Below are 18,770 nucleotides of genomic sequence, written 5' to 3'. Positions count from 1 at the left end.
AAACGAAACCGATGTCTGCACGTGAGTCCTTCTTCACACGCATTAGCCAAGTGTGCCATATCAATGGGGCGGCCCGCCGCCGATGACATTGCCAGGATGGCAAGTAAGCTTGGGGCGCAAGATATAACAGTAGTTGCATGCAAGACGATTACTAAGCTATCAGTTAGCGCAAGCGAACACCAGCAGCAGACGACAGGAGACGCAAAACACGCTGCTAGAAACGGAAGCAAGACGATAAGCTTGATCAAACAATGATAAGGAACATAACAATTTGGCAGCCGTAAATAGAAGGAGAAATGAGACGAAGATGCTTCAAACCTAGCATCACTGCCGCGCACGCATACTGCAAAAGCATACAAAGCATACGAATGTGTAGTAAGCAGGAAAAAGAAGATATATAAATTACCTTTCTATGCGCTTGCTGGCAAACCTGCACTCAAACCTGCACTCAAGAATTTACTGCCCGCCCTTCCACAAAGGTTATTATGCGATCAATAAGAGGCGCAAGCGCGTGTGGTAAGTACGCGGTACCGATCAGCCCAAAACAAAGCATTACCACCCAATCAAGAAGAAGCTTTATTTTTTCATTTCTCCAAGCCATGTTGCGAATGCTGCCGCCCAACGACTACCGAAATGTTGACCGTACTCATGAACGTTGACCCTAAGCCACAGCTGATTGGTATGTAGGGCAGCAGGCGTTTGAAGAGTGGCCATCGAACAGTGAGATGGAGCTGTGCACATTCCGTCCACGTAGTTAGGTTGGTAGTCGAGCAGTGCATGCCATGCGAGGTAGAGGCCGGGGAAGAGGGCGGGAAAGCACTTCAATACGCGGAACACGTGCGCGCGTTCAAACACGCCTTGCATAGGATCGCGTGGGGTACGATCTAATACTGGACCGTTGCAAGAACTCGGGGAAATACAACGGCGTAAAAGCAGCAGCAGCAGCTCGCACAGCAACGGCCAGGAGCGAGCGAGCGAAGCACTGCGAAGCACGTCACACTGACTTACCAGACATTAGACACGCAAAACTCTTGCAAAGTGATATCGTTCTTCAGCTCCATACAAATCTCTGCACCGTTAGCAGTTGCCCGGTTCCAAGTCAGGCCAGAAACTGCACGCAGTGAGGTTAAGAATTTGCGGGAGGAAGGCGGGGTAAATAAAAATAAACGATGTAGCAATAAATAAGCTAGTAAAAATAAATAACCGACCTAGCAATAGTAAATTGCAAAGTCCTCGTATGTACGCTGATAGGCCATGATTAACAAGCAGGAAAAAAGAACAAGCGGCGGTCAGCAGCACCTGTATTGTTGCAGCTAGTTAAGACGCACGAGGAAGGCGCAGGAATGCCGCTGTTCATGTAGTAATGGCGACCAGTATCCGTTGCCTACCTTTGGCCGTGTTGCTGCCCTTGTCGCCCCAGGATGGGGACAGCCACCTGGTCTTGCCGTCGGGAGTCGAGAGGCGAAATCCCCGCAGCTTGCCGCGGCGGTCCTCGTCTGAAGCGCAGGTAAATTGATAGAGCGGGTGAGCAACCATTTGCGCAAGACAGAGGTCATGGACGTGCCCAATGGTAAGGCCGTCAGCGCAAGACCAAGCACTGAGCAAGATGCCGCACAGAAACAGAAACAACGGTTTACACAACGAGGGCAGCAAACAATCAAAGTCTGTCCTTCGTTCGCGCGGCACAAACTCACTAGCCCAAATCTCGACCTTGGCCACCTTACTGCTCGAGTTGCAGCGGCCCTGCATGAACACAAAAGTGAAAGGGTCACACGACGGGAAAGAGTAAAGCAGAGCTCTTGCGCCCACTTAATGCAATTGTGTTGTAGCCTACCGGCAGCAGAGCAAATTCATTTGGAAGGACGCCCAAGGTGAAGCAGTACAGTGTCGTATCACTTGTACGGCCTTGCTCAGACGACGCCGAAGGGCTCACGTAGAAGGGTGTCGAGTAGCGTTTCCGTTGGCACCTGTTGTATCAACAACGTTGGAGCGTTTAGCAGCACGCAAGGACGGCAACTCAGCTCATAGACAAAAACGAATTGCATAATTACCAAACGCCGACATGAAGACGTTACACGAACTACTCGTCGAACACCAACAAATTGTTACACCCTGATTTTCAACCCCACTTACCCGCAAAAAGGAAAATCGCTCTGTACCAAAGAGCAAGTCCGCGACTTTACAACATCCATGCACTTGTCGGTCGTAATCCGGAACGAGTAGCCATACATGACGGGAGTGCAGGCGCTTGCAAACGAGTACAGCCAAAACTGCTCCGCCTGAATTCGAGTCCACTCCTCCAGCTGCGCAGCATCAGACTCCGAAGCAAACTTCCCGCAAACAATGATCTTATCAGAGCTGCACTTGCTGGCGTCGACCGAGAAGTTTTGCGCCAGCATAAGGCCCATCGAGGCGGCCTTTTCGTTAATATCGTACGAAATAGAGGTCTGCACTACTTCACATGTGAAACTGTCAAACTGGTACGGCGGAAACACTCGGGCTGGATCAATCGTCAGGTCAATACACATGTCGCAAGAGGAAATCGGAGGTGATGGAGAGGGGGGGCTGGGGGATGGTGGCGAGGGAGATGGCGGCTTGGGGGATGGTGGCGAGGGAGAGGGAGGTGAAGGAGAGGGAGGTGAAGGAGAGGGAGGTGAAGGAGAGGGAGGTGAAGGAGAGGGAGGCGAAGGAGATGGTGGCGAGGGAGATGGAGGCGAAGGAGAGGGAGGCGAAGGCGACGGTGGCGAAGGAGAGGGAGGCGAGGGAGAGGGTGGCGAGGGAGATGGAGGCGAAGGAGAGGGAGGCGAAGGCGACGGTGGCGAAGGAGAGGGAGGCGAAGGAGAGGGAGGCGAGGGAGACGGGGGAAATGGGGATGTGGAGGGGCTAGGGTACGGAGTACCCGGCGATGCGACATTCGTCCCAGTACGGGATGTCGTACAGCAGTCAAGGGTCGTGTCGAACATCGCGGTCAGGCACGAGCCAGGCGCCATGCCGTTGGGCGGAACACATAGCTGCTCCAATGTCGTACAGCCTTGGCCGGCACGGTTGGGCTTGAGGGTCAAGCATATCTCGGTGCCGTTGCTCGTCATGTTTAGTCCAAGCTGCGTTACGCGCAGTAGGGCACTGCCAACGGGTCCGTTGTACGGCTTGTCAAAGCTGGGCCCGACCTTTGTAGGGACGCCGTTGACGGTCGCCGACACGGAAGCGCCGCTTACGACGCAGCTGTCGTACACGTTGAACTGCGAAGAAAGACAGAGGACGCTTGCTACAAGGACAAAGGACTAGTACAAGCGTTTGCCCCGGCGAAACCCACGACATCACCAATACATTTCAAGCATCAAAGCGCGGCGGCCTTGACCCTCGCCTCCGTCTATCCATACGAAGCTTGCCAATCATGCAGGACAACCCATTGAGCCGTATCAGTCCTCGTTTGGTGAGAAGTATACTCTCATAACGACGGACCCAAGAGCACCCAAAGGCGTCGTGTGTGGAGTTTGTTGTAAGAAAGCAAGCCATACTAAACCGGCGAAACCCAAGGACAATAAACAGAAACCGAAAACTTTAAAATGCTCGCTACAACCAAGATCTCACAACGGTCGCGTCCTCACCTCAATCTTTTTCAGATCCCTATTGCAGCACTGGTTGCGAGTGCAGCTGGCGGCCAAGATGGTGAAGCAGTACTGGCCGCTGCCCTTGTAGGTCACAACGGGAGCCAAGCTGTAGGAAGCCGGAATCCGAATGCACTCAAAGTAGGGGAAGTAAGTGATGAGCCCTATCTGAGTCGAAGAAGCGACTACAGGGGCGGCAGGAGGGGGCTGCGCCCTAGCACCAGGCAACCTGCAAATTTAGAGCGATTGCAATATTAGTTATGAAGTTGTGGGTTATCAGAAGCTTTCTTGTGAACGTGAACAAATAATCACATAAAACAAGAGCCGCAGTCGGAAACCCAGGAAACAAGAATCCTTATAACAGCATCCGGTAATAGCTTTATAAATTTCGTTTCACGAAAGTGCGGAAACAGATAATGCATGAGGTGGAAAGGTCGGCCCAACAATTAAACTCAAATCGCTGGAAACCAAACCTCGCGCGCACTGCGGTTCAAAGCTTAAGCGAGAGTGCGCAGCGGTCTTGTCCTCCTCTCAGAGCTTACCCCCAAAGAAGCGCCATGAAGGTTGCGGCGATCCAAAACAGCCGAGTCATTTCCACCGCCTTCAAACCCATGTTGTTTGGCTCTAGGCGCCTCTTAGCTCCGCAGCCGCGATTGGTGAACGGCTGCTGCTGCCCCTGCTGCTAACTGCAGGCCACCCAGATATAGCCTGCTGTCCAGCCAGAACTACCTGCTTGCTTCAGGAACGTGTCAGGCCGGGGCTTTTATACCTGGGAACCAACCAAGCAGTTCTCGGCTTCTAAAACCGAGGGCCTTACGTACGCCTTGGCGGTGCGTGCGAAGTAAGTTAGCAAAACCGAATGTACGACTATTGTTTATTGGCGGGCTAGTCGTTGCGGTCAAATCCCACTTTATCATACTCTCCCTACTGATGTATGTATGCATGCATAAAATGAATGGATGAATGAATGAATGAGTGAATGTATGGATGCACGATGTTAATCGGATTCAGGAGATCTAAGCGGACTAACCCCGCCAGCAGCACACATATTCAAAGATGAAGACATGGTGCAATGCTATGCATCAAGTATATTTTTCTTACATTTGTGCTGCCGGGTGCTGGTTTGCATCTGTGACGGCGGCGGCGCTACTGCACTTCTGTCACACCATAAAACAAATAGTCTCATGACACAAATCTTGCCAAAAAAAAGATACTTACGACCCTCCCCCCATTCCGCGGGTGCTCTCACGCACGCCAGCGCACGCGAATTCGCCGTGTCCGTGTCCGTGTGAAGCTTTGGGCCAACAAAAACCGATCGCATGTTCCGCGTGCGACCTAAGCGACTGATTGACGAAAACGTCGCGCGCGCGTTGAACGTCCTTAAACAAGGCCTGCTGTACTTCCACGCGGTACTCTCGGAACAGAATTACTATATGTGTACACAACTAACCACAACCTCCGCTATCTCTAAACACCCATTGGCACCCACGGATGGCCCACAATAGCAAGCGGCGGCTCTCCCGTACCGCTAACGAAGCAATACCAACGTCAGTAAAACGTTCGATCACCCATAGGCGAAACTCTCGGCCGATGCTATCTACTATACCAGGGTTTTGCCTCTATATAGGTGGATCAAAACATTACTGACGGACCAAATAATAATGGTCTTTGTCGCGCGGCATGGGCAAGTATGCACAGCCTATGCGGCACATGCATGCGGCATGCGGCAGTTGGGCTGATGGACAGGTGAGATCTGGCGTGTGGAACTTACAGCTGCGCAAATACCTACCTGATAACACCTTCCTCCCGCGGCGTTGGCGGTCTAGTTCGGTCCAAGAAGAGGCTTTTACCGACCGTATCCTTCCTCAACCCACGATGAGTACGCAATACGCAACTCACGCAGTCACGCTCAATATTTCAACCTGATCTTCATCACACAGCACCACTTGGGGGTCCGCCTTGCTTTCCCTTTAAGGCGTAAGGCGAAAGGACATAACGCGGTTGGACCTGCCGCTTGAGCCCCGCATACTATATAGTAAAAAGCAATACAACGTCTTCCGCCCGTGGCTGCACTATCCCGCTGTGGGCATATGAGGGTACAACATGACCCGATTGATGACCCGATTGATTGACGACCCGCTGAGTCAATTGATGCAGATGACGAGTCCCTTTTTGAGAAGGCAAGGCCGGTTACATCAGTGACTGCCGGCAGGCTGTACGTTCGGGTGCCTGTCTGCCTGCCCTTTATGTATTCCAACGCCTGACAGCCGCGGGCGCCTGGTGCTGCTGCTGCTGCTACTGCTACTGCTGCGTGCCTTGCAGCTACTTCGACGTAGCTGTTGCTGAAGATGCGTGCGTGTACTTTTGTGCGCGGCTGATGGCCTAACGCGGCATTGAGTCTTGACGACGACATGCTAACTGCATCGCACCAACTCCCCTCAGATTCATTCCGTTCCCATTCCCATTGATTAACTACATGATCGTGCCTTTCTGTCGCTACTGCTGCTGCTTCTGCTGCTTCCGCCGCCACTGCAGCGGTTGCTGCTGCTGCTGCACGCACCTACGGAACGAGTTCATGTACTCTGCCCCTTTTAATGACCCTTTGAAGGATGGCGTGTTAGCTTCTTGTATAATGATACAGACTAATATATGCATCTGGTTTACTTCGCCAATGCATTTTGCCCTGGAGGGTTTTAGGATCGATCTCGACCGCGCAAGAGATTTTTTTCCCTCGACAGCGGAGCATGAGAGGTTATAGTAACCTGCGAGCCGAAGAGGAGCGGGGTTGACGCCGCCAATAATCTGGCTGATTTCACTTGATGTCGATGGTGGATGCTGCACCGAGAAAGTCGCTGGCTTCCCAGGCATCGGCGTCGGCGTATGTGAAAATCATGAGGGTGCACCGAAACATCGGGGAAGGTGAGTCTGCCCCAGGCTAGTCGCCGCAGGTGATGAAGCTGAACTCCCGTCCTCCACACAATCATAAACATGCTAAGGTTTCAATCCCTCGTTTAGCACATCGTAAGCTAATGCAGTTTCGTTTATGTTGCTGGGCTCTGGAGGCAAACAGAGCATGAAGGGGCAATGTACCGTGTCCCCAGGGAGCAGCGGTTTTGCCCGCTGTTGGGGTACTAATAGCCGAATCGAGGATGAAAAACACGTGTTATTGGAATGCCCAGCCTATAATGATATTCGTGCTGAAGAGGGATTCGATCATCAACAGAGCATGTCGGAGGCCATGCAATGGGAACCAGTACGTCTGGCGAGGATGTTGGAACGTATGTGGGCTCACCGAAACTCAGTTACACCTTTGGGACGCTAGTCTGGGCTGATGTGCGGTGTTTCCTGTTCTCCGTGGCTTTTAGGCGTGTAGATATTGCCCTTGGGCCTTCGTCTCGTATGGGTAGTTTTACAGGTATGGGGTCACGCACCCCCAACCATGTAACACATGTAACACACACACATACACACACACACAATCACACCTCTGTATGCCTCCCCTTTTCACGTCGTTCCCCCAGATGTGCACCGCACATGGTCTGAGGGCGCATGTGGACTACCTTGCTGTGCGCGCGCAGTGATGCAATGCGCACCGCTGGTACGGCAGCGAGAACGGAGGAGGGCTCCTTGGGGTTGAAGCCGTTGAGGATGTGAGCGCTACACCTACCGGGAACACTCCTCGGAAGAATATTTAATACGCGAGGATCATTTGATTCGGACTGATGCCGCAAGTAACTTACACTAACAATCCGAGTTCGTACTTCAGCTTGCGTACGGGTTGGGAATTGTTCTTTCCTGTGTTATCCGGAGGTTTTTATTCGTGACCGTTACTGCTATCTTGTGGGGATAGAGTTGTCAATCTCGTTTATTAAAATTAGGTCTAGGCGCTGAATCCTTTAGCCGTCCGCGCAAGCGAGCGTTCTTTGGGTAGGGCACCATCGGCTCCCATTGGTGCTGGCTCCGCGTGGCCATGATGGTCATTTTACCATAAGAACTGCATATCGGTGTGCTCTTTTGCGGCACCTTCGTTGACAGTCTGGCTACCGGGCCTATTAAATAAGATGCTGGATTGCTTAACCTACATAGCTTTTGTTTACTGGGTAAGAAATGTTTGTGGTCGGGTTGTCCGGACCTCCTTCCGCCCGAACTGCCGCTGGTTAGCACGTTCTCTCTGCCCCTCTTATTGCCGATTACATGTGCATTCTGTAAATTGTACATTTCCAATGTGGTGTCGAACGCGAGAATACCGCAGTCGTTCCGAACTAAGAAGACGTCTTAATTTCGCCCGTTTCGCAGGCCGTGGTTACGGTGAGATGGATTCCACAAGAGATGCTAAATAGACGCGCATTAGGGTCCCGGGAGTGCGGCCCCGCCATGTTCTACTTGCCAGGACTGAGCCGCTCGCAATCGCCTACGGCAAACAGCTCAAACGTCTATATCGCAGGTTCATACAGTCCTTCCTGTCGATGTCGCCGTTTGTGGTGCAAGTGCCATCCGCGGTGGGCTAGGAGCCCTCTTCAACCACGCCTTTGGTGAGCTTCCATGCGCGGCTTATGGGCAACGTGGCACCTGAGCATGTCTAGGGATGTTCAAATTATTATCCTTTGTTCAAGGTTTGGCAAGGTCATGCCATTTATCCATTGTTGTGCTCTGCGTGGGGTCCACTGAAAACCCCGTTACTTGTTGTCTTGTAATTCTAGAAGCTCACCATTCGGGTAAAAGCGCCCTTCGCCACTTGCTGTACTCATCTCGCTCTCGCTCTTTCGCACACCCTCTCCCTCTCTCACACATACATACACACCCATACACACACTCAAGCCACCATTCTCTTACTCCCCACACCACTAAACGCCCATAAATTCCTTCCCGTCAATTCACCTAACATTTCAACTATAGACCTTATCACAGATCACGTCGCTCAGCCGTACATTGTCAGCCGTGCATACCTGATTGTGATCCACACGCGCGCGCGATGTCGCCTTCGCATTCCGGAAAAAACGTTGTATCCTTATGCGCGTTGTGCGAACCTCTACTTCCCTACTTTTGCCTCGTTTCGTGTGTCGTACGGCGGTGTGTTTCGTTATGTAAGGAAAGCGTACGAATGATCCCCTCATCCACGCCGTGGCCATGGCTCGCAGGCGGTGAGCTAGATGTCGATCTGGAAAATTGGCGCGGCTTCCCATGCAATTCGGGACTCCTGGCCAAAATGGCCTTCGTACTGCGACGTCCCGCAGCTACTGTACGGCATGTCATGTACGGCGGCGGCCAGCACGAACCGTTCGTACCCATCCTCTTTGTCGTACCACTGGCCTTCATGACCGTCGTACTGCTGCGACGACTAGGCCTTGCACTCATGTCCGACACAGCCTCTAGGACGTTTCTGAAATTCGGTGTCGCCGTTGGTTGTCGTGCTGTCATCCTGCTGGAATCTGTACTGCACCCCGCTAAGGAGTCGGTGTACTACAAGCGGTACAGCAAAGTGGTAGGTATGCGGAGTTCGGTTCAGATCAGCCCGGATTGTCGTACAGGTGGTGTTGTGCTATAGAGCATATAATTGGGACGAAAGGTTTTTATTACTCGTGCGAGTCTGTACTGGATTGTCTAGTATAATTTTAATAAACTAAAATTACACTAGAAAATAACTATTGTTAATGTCTACTGTTCCACGATTGGAACAGTGTACATTAAACAGTACAGTATTGTCCAATATTGTAAATAGGGTTCTGCCCGGATCAGCACGGAGCGCCTTTTTGATAAAGCATCAGCACAGCATGAGTAGGGTTTTTTTAAGTGCGACTGTTACTGCAAAGTCAGTAGTGTTACTGGTACGGCAATTGTGTCTTGCGCAGCTACTGCCGCGGCTGCTTTCATCTGCTGCCGGCTGTAGTGTTGTTGTTGCTGTTGTTGCTTTGCTTATTGAAAGTGATGAAGGACGAATGGCCGTCACGCTTTGTGCGGCTCGCCGTGAGGAAGGGCTGAAGGGCTCCGGAGGGGAGGCACTGAAGGGGGGGGGAGGTGAAACACAGTGCATTGGTGGGCGCGTGAAACCGATTTTTGCTGTCATTGTTGCTGATGATTGTTTTTGATTTTGTGGTTGTTGTTGTTCTCCTGCCTCTTCAGGAGTTTTGCATCATCGCCTGGACCGCCTACATCATAGAGGTAGGTATACGGCATTTCAAGGACGAGCTGTCGTACCATGACCTGTTGACCAAGATGCATGCAGCACTGAGGATATGATCCAATATAATATCAAATGAATATCATATCATATTTGGAAAGCGACTTCGTGTATTTGGAAAAGAAATACTCAGTCCGGCATTCAGCTGACATTAGTGAAATTTTTTCATCCGTACGGCAGCCGTACTTTAGCCTCGTCTTCAGTTGAATGATCTATTCCCGCGCAGTTGCCCGTGTGGCATGAGGCGCTGGTGTCGGTTAGTACGGCAGTCCTCGTTCTGTTGATGTGTGGACTCTTTCCTCACCTCATGCTACCGGAAGTCAACCCACTCAACGTGATGATGCAGGTACGCATATGTGCGTGTGTGTTTTAGAATGTACGGCGGAGAAGTTTTTCGTTTTCTGTCGTTTACATGTATTTGGGGTATTTCCGCTGTTTCCCGGGACAGCTAGGTGAATGCGTTAGTTGGTGTTAGTTGTGGCAGTTACGTTGGTTACATTTATATCGGGTCTTGTAATATTTCCTCTTAATTCGCAATGTCGAGGGATTCCAATCGATTGTGATCAGAGTCGTACGCGCGACGTGCGCAAATCCAAGCAGTGGTTATTCGCATATGTGCCGTACAATGAAGTGCCGTGTCGTACTGCGTCGTACATGCAGGCCATCGCCGCCGCTGCTTTCGCAGTGGGTCACGCCTATTACCAGCAGCGTCGTAAGGCGCTGGCGGAGCAGAGGGCTCGCGCGGCGAGATCGGCCGCCAAGGCCGCCGCCGTCGCCGTCTCTACGGAGGATGCGACGGCGGCGGCAGTAGCGGAAGGGGATCACGGACGACTGTACGAGCAGCAGCCTGAGCAGCAGCAGCAATCGGCAGCGGCTGGTGGATTGCCTGACATCGTTCGGGGTACGACGGCGACGGCATCATCCGCATCGACGTCGGCAGCCGCCGCTGTCGCCCCCGCTGCTGACGGCGCCAAGCTGGCGGTCGAACAGGCCGCTACCGTCGCCCCTGCCGCCACAGGCTCCGCTGCCGCCACGGCTGCGTCGCCAGTTGCGGCGTTACGTCGCATCCAGATGTTGCGGTCGGGCGGCAGGTCGTACATAAGCCCCGCCAGGCCGTGCCGATTCGCATTAAAGATTCAGCACTCGCACCTGTCGGATCTCCCGCAGAATCTGTTGACGGTTATAAACCAGGAGGTGCTGGCGGGATCCGGATGGCAGGTGGGTGGTTTGGCGGTTGCAACGGTTATGCGTGGGTCGGTGGTCTTTGTACGGCTCGCCGTATGTGGTTCTCATCACCAAAAGCGTCTTCACAGATGTGCGTGTCTTTTTTGTGTTGAATTGTGTTTTAAACTGTCGCAAGGTGATAATGGTACTCAGTCTTGGATTTCAGGTGGTAAGCATCGTCTTGTCCCAAAATATCGTCCGACGCAATTTGTCGTACTGTCGTACGTAGGCCGTCGGCGCGTACGCCCGGGAGGGTTGCATCGAGCTGGTGCTTGACCTTCGGCCGTTAGTCCCCGTCCGTACATCACACAACCGCAATCGCGCCGACGATGGCGCGGCGGGTGACGACAGGCTTGCTCAGCCCGATCAGGACCGGCCTGGCGGCGCCGCTGCCCCCGACGGCGGCGATGGCGGCGGCGGCGGCGGCGCCGCTGTTCCCCTGGACGCCGCGTCCCTTCGGGATCTCGGCCGGTCCATTGTATCGTACCTGCACAGTACGGGCGTTATTAGGCCGGACAGCGAGAATTCAATCGTACTACAGATGGGTACGGAAACGGTTGTGCTGGCGTGGCAGCCCGATGCGCAGGCTTGGGTAGTGACGGAGTTAGCCGCCGCCGGGGCCGCCGGTCCCTCTCGGGTGGCAGCAGCGGCGGCGTCAGGTGCGGCGTTGCCGCCGCCGTCACCGTTGCCGTCGCCGCCGACGCTGCTCCACGTCTCCCCCCGGGTGGCCGAACGGCCTGGATCCGGCTGCGCTCGTCTGCATCTGAAAGTTCTTCTGGCGGGGCCTTCCGAGGAAGACGTGCTGGCGGGAAGGGGTCTTGTCGTACGCAGCGCCGCTGGCTTGCTGTCGTACAGTGTCCTTAAGGTGCGGCCGCAGTCGCCGCCGCCGCATTCCGCGGCGGCGGCGCCACTCCTCGTAGATTTGGCAGTCGACGGTGTCGCCGCCAGCGGGCTCATCACCGTGGAGGCGAGGATGTCGACTGGGCTGTTGAGCGCGGCGGCGGCGGTGGTTGTGGATTACGACGCTGCCGTGGTTTCGGGGCTAAAAGCCCTGGCCGCCGCCATGGATGACGCCTCCGTCGATGCTATGTTGCATGACTACGGCACGTGGCTGGACCTGGCGGCGGCGGCGGCGGCGGCGCCGTCAAGTAGTCACGAGGACAACGGCGGCAGCGGCGACGATGGCTGTGATAAGGGCGCTACCGTTGCGACAGCAACTGACGGCAGCGATGGCGGTGTTGCCGTACAGGGGAACAAAGGCTCGGGTCCTTCAGCTGATGTGTCGTACGGTACGACGCCGTACCTGGAGTTGCACCAGAACCTAGTATGGAGCCAGCCGTACTACGGCTCTACGGGTGCGCTGCGACCGGGTATGCTGACCGTGGCTGCTGACCTGCTTGGTGTCTTCTGTCGCGGAGGTAGCGGCGGTGGCGCTGCCGCCGCCGCCGTCGCCGCCGCCGCGGACCGCCTCATTGCATGCGTGCTGACCTGCAACGGCGGCCAAGGTCCCGCCGCGGCCTTTACCTCCCTTCTGGATGCCGTACCAAGTCCCCCAACGAATGCCGGCGCGCTGCACATGGCCGTTGCGGCGGGCTCTCGACCAATGGTGGAACTTCTCGTGCGATGGCACGAACGTTTATATGGGCGCGGCGGCGGTGACGTCAAACGCAATTTTTGGTTGGCTCGCGCCTCGTGTGGCGTGACGCCACTTCATGTCGCCGCTGCGGCTCCCGACGGCGGCGCCATGGCGGCGTGGCTGTTGTGCAAGTACGACACCGCCGCAGCGGCCTGGGAGGACGCGTCTGTGGCGTCGTACGACGGTGTGACACCGGCGGCGCTGGTCGCGCAACTGGGAAGAAGTTGGAGGCTGCGATTGCGGATTCGCGTCAGCGGTGTCGTACGATCCGTACGACGCGCGTTGACGCCGCCGGCGCAGCTGGCGCGCGCCGGGGAGTTGCTGTGGGGCTTTTCGGACCCTTTCCTGGAGCGTCAGTACGTTGGGTCGGTCAGCAATCATCATCAGGTGGGACCACGTTAAAGCTCTGGTGTCTCTGCTTTGTTACTGCGAGTGCGAGAGGGTGTGTGAGAGAGAGGGTGTCTCTTACTGTAAGATATCTCTTCGTAATCTGTTTCTTTTTTGTTGTTTTTTGTTTTTTGTCGCGAACATGGATGTACGGCAGTACCCAAGCTCCTCGTGTTATGTTTACTCACAGCTAGATTTCATCAATCCTCAAAATCCATTTGAACCTTCTTTAGTCCTTTTCGTTCTTGGTGAACCACCAAACTGCGTTTAAAACCTGTTGCATGACTTTGATGTCCCTCTTTCGCAGATTGCAGCAACTTCTCTAGTGCTGTACGCCGTCGCCAATGCGCTTCTGCCGTTGCTCGTACTGGCCAAGGCCGTACTGTACGGCAGTTCCGAAACCGCGACTGCGCTCGCCGCGCTGGCTTTCCACGTTCCACACGCGGCCCCGCTGCTGGCGTGGATATGCCAGGTCGGCAGCGCCGGCGGAGGTGGCGGAGGTAGCCGTGGCGGCGGTGGCGGCAGCAGCGGTGGCGGCGGCGGCGGCGGCGGATGCTGCGTCTTGGAAGGTTGTTTCGATAGAGGCAGCGGCAGCACGGGCGTCGCCGCCCAGTCATCCCCCTCCTCCGCTACCAAGTCATCATCCCATGCTCGCCAACCGCAGCCGCCGTTGCAGCAGCTACTGCCGCCACGGCCCCGTCCCAACCTCCATTCGCACCAACCTTTACTTTTCCAGTCGCCGTCGGCGCCGTCGGGGCCGTCGGGGGCCGCAGCCCTTAGAGGGCAGCAGTCCGGCGGTGGCGAGGCCGCCGCCGTTGCCGCATCGTGGCGGCGCCGGCGGCTCCGCTCCGCGGCGCTGTTGATGATGTACTGCACATGTCGTGCGGCCGCCAAGGCCGTCGTGGGCCTCTCGCTTCTGTGGCCATTTGCGGCGGCTTTGCAACCGTTCCAAGCTGGCGGTAGCAGCGGCGGCGCTAGCAGCGGCGGCAGTAGCAGCTGGGGGATTTGGCGCCTTTATGGTGGTGGGGATGGAGGTGGAGCTGGAGGTGGCGGCGAGGGGATGTTTTTGGCTCGCGGTGGCGACATCGCTTTGGAGGCAGTCGTACGGCCGTTGCTGGAGCAGGTGGGATCGGCATCGGATACTGCAAAGATGTGTGTTTGAGGTGTTTGGCAGCGGTGGTTGCTCTTATCGGTTTCGTTAGTTATGGAAGTGAAGGAAGGGATATTAAGTCGCCTTTTTATTTAATTCCCTTCCACCTCTTGAACCCCTCCTGGTTGCTCTCCGCAAACTCCCATCCCAACTACCAACCAACTACCGACCAACTCGATACAGGTGGACTTCCCCAAGCGGGTGCTCCTCTCCCTGTTGGACCTCCCCGCCACGTGGCTGCTGTACCGAGGGGTGGAGGAGCGGGAAAAACACATCCACCGCCATCACGGGGGCGGGGGACAAGACCCGACACGGGTTCCGGAGCTGGCGGGGGCCCCCCCTGGCCGACTGCCCCTGGGGCCGTTGGAACGGGCGCTGCTGTACCAGGTGGGTGGGTGGGGGCGCGGGGGCGGTGGGGCCGGGATGGATGGGCGCCCGCGTTGTTAAGAATGGTCAGCGGATAAGGAAAAGAAAGAGAGAGAGAGAGAGAGAGAGAGAGAGAGAGGAAGGGAGGGAGAGGAAGGGAGGGAGGGAAGGGAGGAAGAGGGGTAGTAGAAAACAGCAAAAGAGCGGCTAAATCGGCGTCATTCGGAGCTTCGAAATCTCGGGATCTCTTGATGTTGTGACTGTCTGGATCTGTCCGGAGGTTACAATGGCCTCAGGGGGTCACCATTCCCCCTTCACCCCACATGGCGGCGTTGCATGAAGTTGTCAGAGCGCAGCATACCACTGTGTGTACTGCGGCTGCTGAACTGCGGTGACCAGTGACTACTCGCTCCCATCCTTCCCATCCCTGCCTCGGTCCCGTCATCACAACCCTAACTCGGGTGGACCGCCGACCGATCTCGACCGACCCGTGGGTCACTGTTCCCGCGGGTCATATGGGCGCGCGCTATAACCTGTTTATTTGTGGACGGCTCCCCAGGCGGTCCTCCTCGCCACCACTGCGGCGGTGGCCATCGGCAGCCGAGTCCGGTTCCTGAGGGCCAAGGAAGGCGACTGGGCGGCCTGGCTGCGAGGCGAGGGCGCCACGACGGCGGCGGCGGCTGCGCCGCTATGGGCGTCGTGCGGCGGCGGCACTGGCACTGGTATTGGCGGCACTGGCGGCGGTTTCGGACGCCGCTTCTCGCGCGGCGGCGAGGGCGTCGTTGGGAAGGCGGCCGGCAGGTCTTCTCCTCGGTCGCCGTACAGGGCGCCGAGCGGTAACGGACGTGGCGGCGCTTAGGGCATGGCGGCGGCGGCGGCGGCGGCGGCGTCAAATGCAAGGGGCTTCGTGGGGGTGTGTGAATTTCCAGGATGCGGTCACTTCTAAGTGGTGCTGACGACGGCGACAGTGACGACGCTGCCGCCCGCAGCGGCGGAGTCACAACCGCAGTGGCGGAGTCACAACCGCAGCGGCGGAGTCACAACCGCAGCGGCGGAGTCACAACCGCAGCGGCGGAGTCACAACCGCAGCGGCGGAGTCACAACCGCGGCGGCGGAGTCGCAACAGCGGCGGCGGCGGCGGCGGCGGCGGCGGCAGCTGCGTTCCCTTCCGACGGCCGACGGCCTCGGCGAGCGAGCTTTGGAGGGGGATGTGCCGCATCGCAGTATGACGGTAGACGGTCTGCTGCTAGCTGGCCTAATTTATCATCACTTCCGGAAATCGTCATCACCATCATCATAATCATCATAATCATCATCGCTGCTAAGTTGGGCAGTGGAGGGCGCAGAGAATATCTGTGAGAATGAACGGCTTCGTCAACACCGCCACTCCGCCACCAAGTATCGGGCACCACTCCCGTCCGCATGATTATTATTGCCGTACCAGCAATGGTAAATTACGAAACCGCCGGCCGACTACCGACCACCTACATAGTTGGAGCTGCATGCGGAAGCTGCTGAAAACAGTCATCAGAGTTAATAGATATGCAAGAGGGGCCCCTTGGCAACGAGGTGGTTCGCCAACGCAACGAGAAAGTCGTTGCGCTCGTTTTAGCGGTTGCAATTGCAACCGCGGATTTCGGTACATCAATCTCTCACCCCCCCCTTCTTCTCTCTCTTCCCCCCTTTCTCTCCCCCCCCCGCCCCCTTCTCTCCCTTTCCTCTTCCGCCTCGAGAAACCCTAAAAAGAACTTTAAGGACAGCACAGTTTGCAGCACCTGAACAACACCGAAGACCAAGTTGACCAGAGTAATGCAGTATGTAACGCAACTTCATCCACACTTACTATGCCACTAAAAACAAAAGTAAATCTTAGATTACAAACAACCGTCAAAGGAAGGAAAGAGGCAGGAAAACATGGAAAAAAGAGACAGCTTTGAGAATTAAATCCAACGGCAAAATCCAATAACGTTGAGGACGCGGCGGCGATGGAAGGGACGGAGGAAGGGGGCCGGAAGAGGGCGCCAGGCGGGGGGGGGGGCAGGGGAACGCAACAATGGGACATTGGTTTAGCTGCCGGGGGTTATTGACCTGTGCAGGCTGACGGGCGTACACGTGGGACGGGTGCTGTTGTACGGCTCTGAAGGATTTCTTGAAATGCCGTACAGTACATCGGAAAGGTAGGAGGATAGGTAAGGAATTTTGGAATAGAGATGTGGTTTGGAGCAGTGCGGGACAGAGGTGCGGCTCCTTGGCACCTAACGAGGTGAGGAGAAGGAGGAGGCGCCAGAGCGCGAGAAAACGAGCGAGCCTTTTTATGCTTCTTGAATGGCACATATGAATCATAATTCACAGCCCTGCGTGGCGTAATGTACGGCATGTATCGTTGTACGGCATGAATTTGTTAATGGCGAGTTTGTTTGTAGTTATATCGTCGCTTAAAACCGTTCGAAAAGGGGAGTAATTACCACCCATTGCACCGCCACCACACAATTTTCCCACGCTTTCAAAAATGTTTGTGTCATACGGATCATGAACAAACAATCGCCTCCGTGCACCGCTCTAAAGTCGTACTGGGGTTCTGGGGGTTCATTCTGTGTAAGTTTTAGGGTTAAGTCCTAAAACTTATTTTACATGAATACACGTCGTCGTGCGCTCAATCAATTAATGCTTGATACATTGATCTCATGAAGAGGCGTTCTGATTTCCGGAGCTTCATAAAGAAATTAGCTCTCGGATCCACGGCCTGGTTTTTAGTTTTCCGTAATCTTTTCTGGGGTGGTTTCGGAGCCTGATTCCCCGTTACGGCCTTTGTATAATCCTAAAATCGTGATGGACGTGTGGAATGTCTGATGCGCCTTGCGCAGTGGCTTGTGGTGCTGCTGGGGTTCAAGCGGTGTTTTGCACGCCGTGTTGTATTGCAAGAGCCTCGATCTCTAGGATTTATTTGTACGACATGCCCGAACGGATCTCTCCCGTGAGGTTGACTTTACCGAAAATGTTGTCTTTACCGGAAATGTTGTCTTTAGTCTTTTTGGGCATTGCTGCGCCTCTCCGGTTCATCATCCACTCTTTCGAAGTTGATTGTTGTCGAGGAGTACAGATCCTACCGTCCTTGTTGTTAGGGAGGGGTAAGTTTCTAATCGTTGTTTATAGGGTAACATCGCGACGGCTGTGATCGCTGTGATCGTTGGCTGTGTTCGATGGCCCTATATTGGATGGATGTCTCTGAATTTGGTGTAAACCTGTTTGTGTGGTGTTATGTGGCATCGTCGTCGTCGTCGTCGTCGTGCTGTTGTTGGTGGTGGTGCTGGTTCCGGTTTTGTTTTATACACGACGGAGCTGGGACGGTTGCGGTTTCTTTTCCCTCCGACCCCGGTGGTGCACCCAGTTGCGGTTTCCTCGACACACACCCATCAGAGCGGCTGATGAGACTGAGAAGGATGGACAGAATTGGGTCGTCGGAATGTCAAATCGCTGCCCTCGCGGGCCGCCATCTGTCGGAACCGAGGGAGGGGAGGGGAGGGGCTGTGATCGGACGGGGGGGGGACGGTGTGGGAGAGATGTGAGGGGTTGGTGAGGTGAGGTGGCGAGTGAGGTTATTATGGAAGGTGGGAATGGCGGGATGTCAGCGGCATGTTTCGCGGCTCCAACGGAGGAAACACCACTTCATTTTGAATGCAGCCAACTCCCCCCGGTATGTATGTATGCATGTTTTTCCGTTTCTGTTTTCTATTGGATTTGCGGGTGATATGGTGATGGGTCGGTGGACTGATGTAAAATTTGCCAGCTGTGTGTGGGGGTGTGTGAGGGCCCAATACAGTCTCTTACCAATCGAAGAGCAATGGGCGATTGTGTCTATAGCTGCTACTGAAGCTACTGAAGCTACTGCTGCTGAAGCTACTGCTATTGCTACTACTACTACTGCTGCTGCTGGCTTTCAGGACGTGGGGGGATGAACGCCGAAGGATTGTTTTTAAATTGGAATTTCGACAAAGCGATATGTGCCCATTTGGAATCGAGTGTACGTGTAGTAGCTGGTACATAGTACGACGCACACATAACATCTACAAACGCACGCTAAGGCGCTCCACACCCAGGCATCTTTTCAGCGGCCAGCTGCTTCCGTTCGTGTGATGACATATTTCCTTGCGAAGGTAGAGGTGGGGGTGATGATGGCGTCGCGTCGGAGGCCCCCCTGCAACCCCTCACTGCGGGGTCACC

General features: G+C 55.1%; 2 protein-coding genes across 2 annotated transcripts; one reads left to right on the top strand and one right to left on the bottom strand.

Annotated features, from left to right (window-relative positions):
- Positions 1-1,004: 1,004 nt before the first annotated feature.
- On the bottom strand, positions 1,005-3,773 carry phV18 (extracellular matrix glycoprotein pherophorin-V18; the record flags this gene model as incomplete). The annotated part of the gene is made up of 7 exons (XM_002949848.1): positions 3,609-3,773; positions 2,893-3,239; positions 2,134-2,565; positions 1,835-1,967; positions 1,695-1,743; positions 1,389-1,496; positions 1,005-1,111 (listed from the first exon to the last, which is right to left on the bottom strand). The coding sequence occupies exons 2-7, from the start codon at positions 3,087-3,089 to the stop codon at positions 1,005-1,007; spliced, it is 1,026 nt and encodes a 341-aa protein (XP_002949894.1). The 5' UTR covers positions 3,090-3,239; positions 3,609-3,773.
- Positions 3,774-6,427: 2,654 nt separating this feature from the next.
- On the top strand, positions 6,428-16,328 carry VOLCADRAFT_90395 (uncharacterized protein; the record flags this gene model as incomplete). Its single annotated transcript, XM_002949956.1, has 16 exons — positions 6,428-6,527; positions 7,130-7,206; positions 8,053-8,140; positions 8,747-8,749; positions 8,843-9,136; positions 9,496-9,572; positions 9,729-9,767; positions 10,013-10,132; positions 10,447-11,004; positions 11,240-11,875; positions 12,260-13,033; positions 13,341-13,505; positions 13,698-14,156; positions 14,367-14,570; positions 15,109-15,350; positions 16,283-16,328. 16 exons carry the CDS (start codon positions 6,428-6,430, stop codon positions 16,326-16,328), a joined length of 3,882 nt encoding a protein of 1,293 aa, XP_002950002.1.
- Between the last annotated feature and the right edge of the window lie 2,442 nt (positions 16,329-18,770).

The sequence above is a fragment of the Volvox carteri genome (assembly GCF_000143455.1).
Source record: "Volvox carteri f. nagariensis unplaced genomic scaffold VOLCAscaffold_16, whole genome shotgun sequence".
NCBI classification, from domain to species: Eukaryota; Viridiplantae; Chlorophyta; class Chlorophyceae; order Chlamydomonadales; family Volvocaceae; genus Volvox; species Volvox carteri.
Note: the sequence above shows the minus strand (reverse complement) of the source record. Positions and strands in the feature narration are given on the sequence as shown.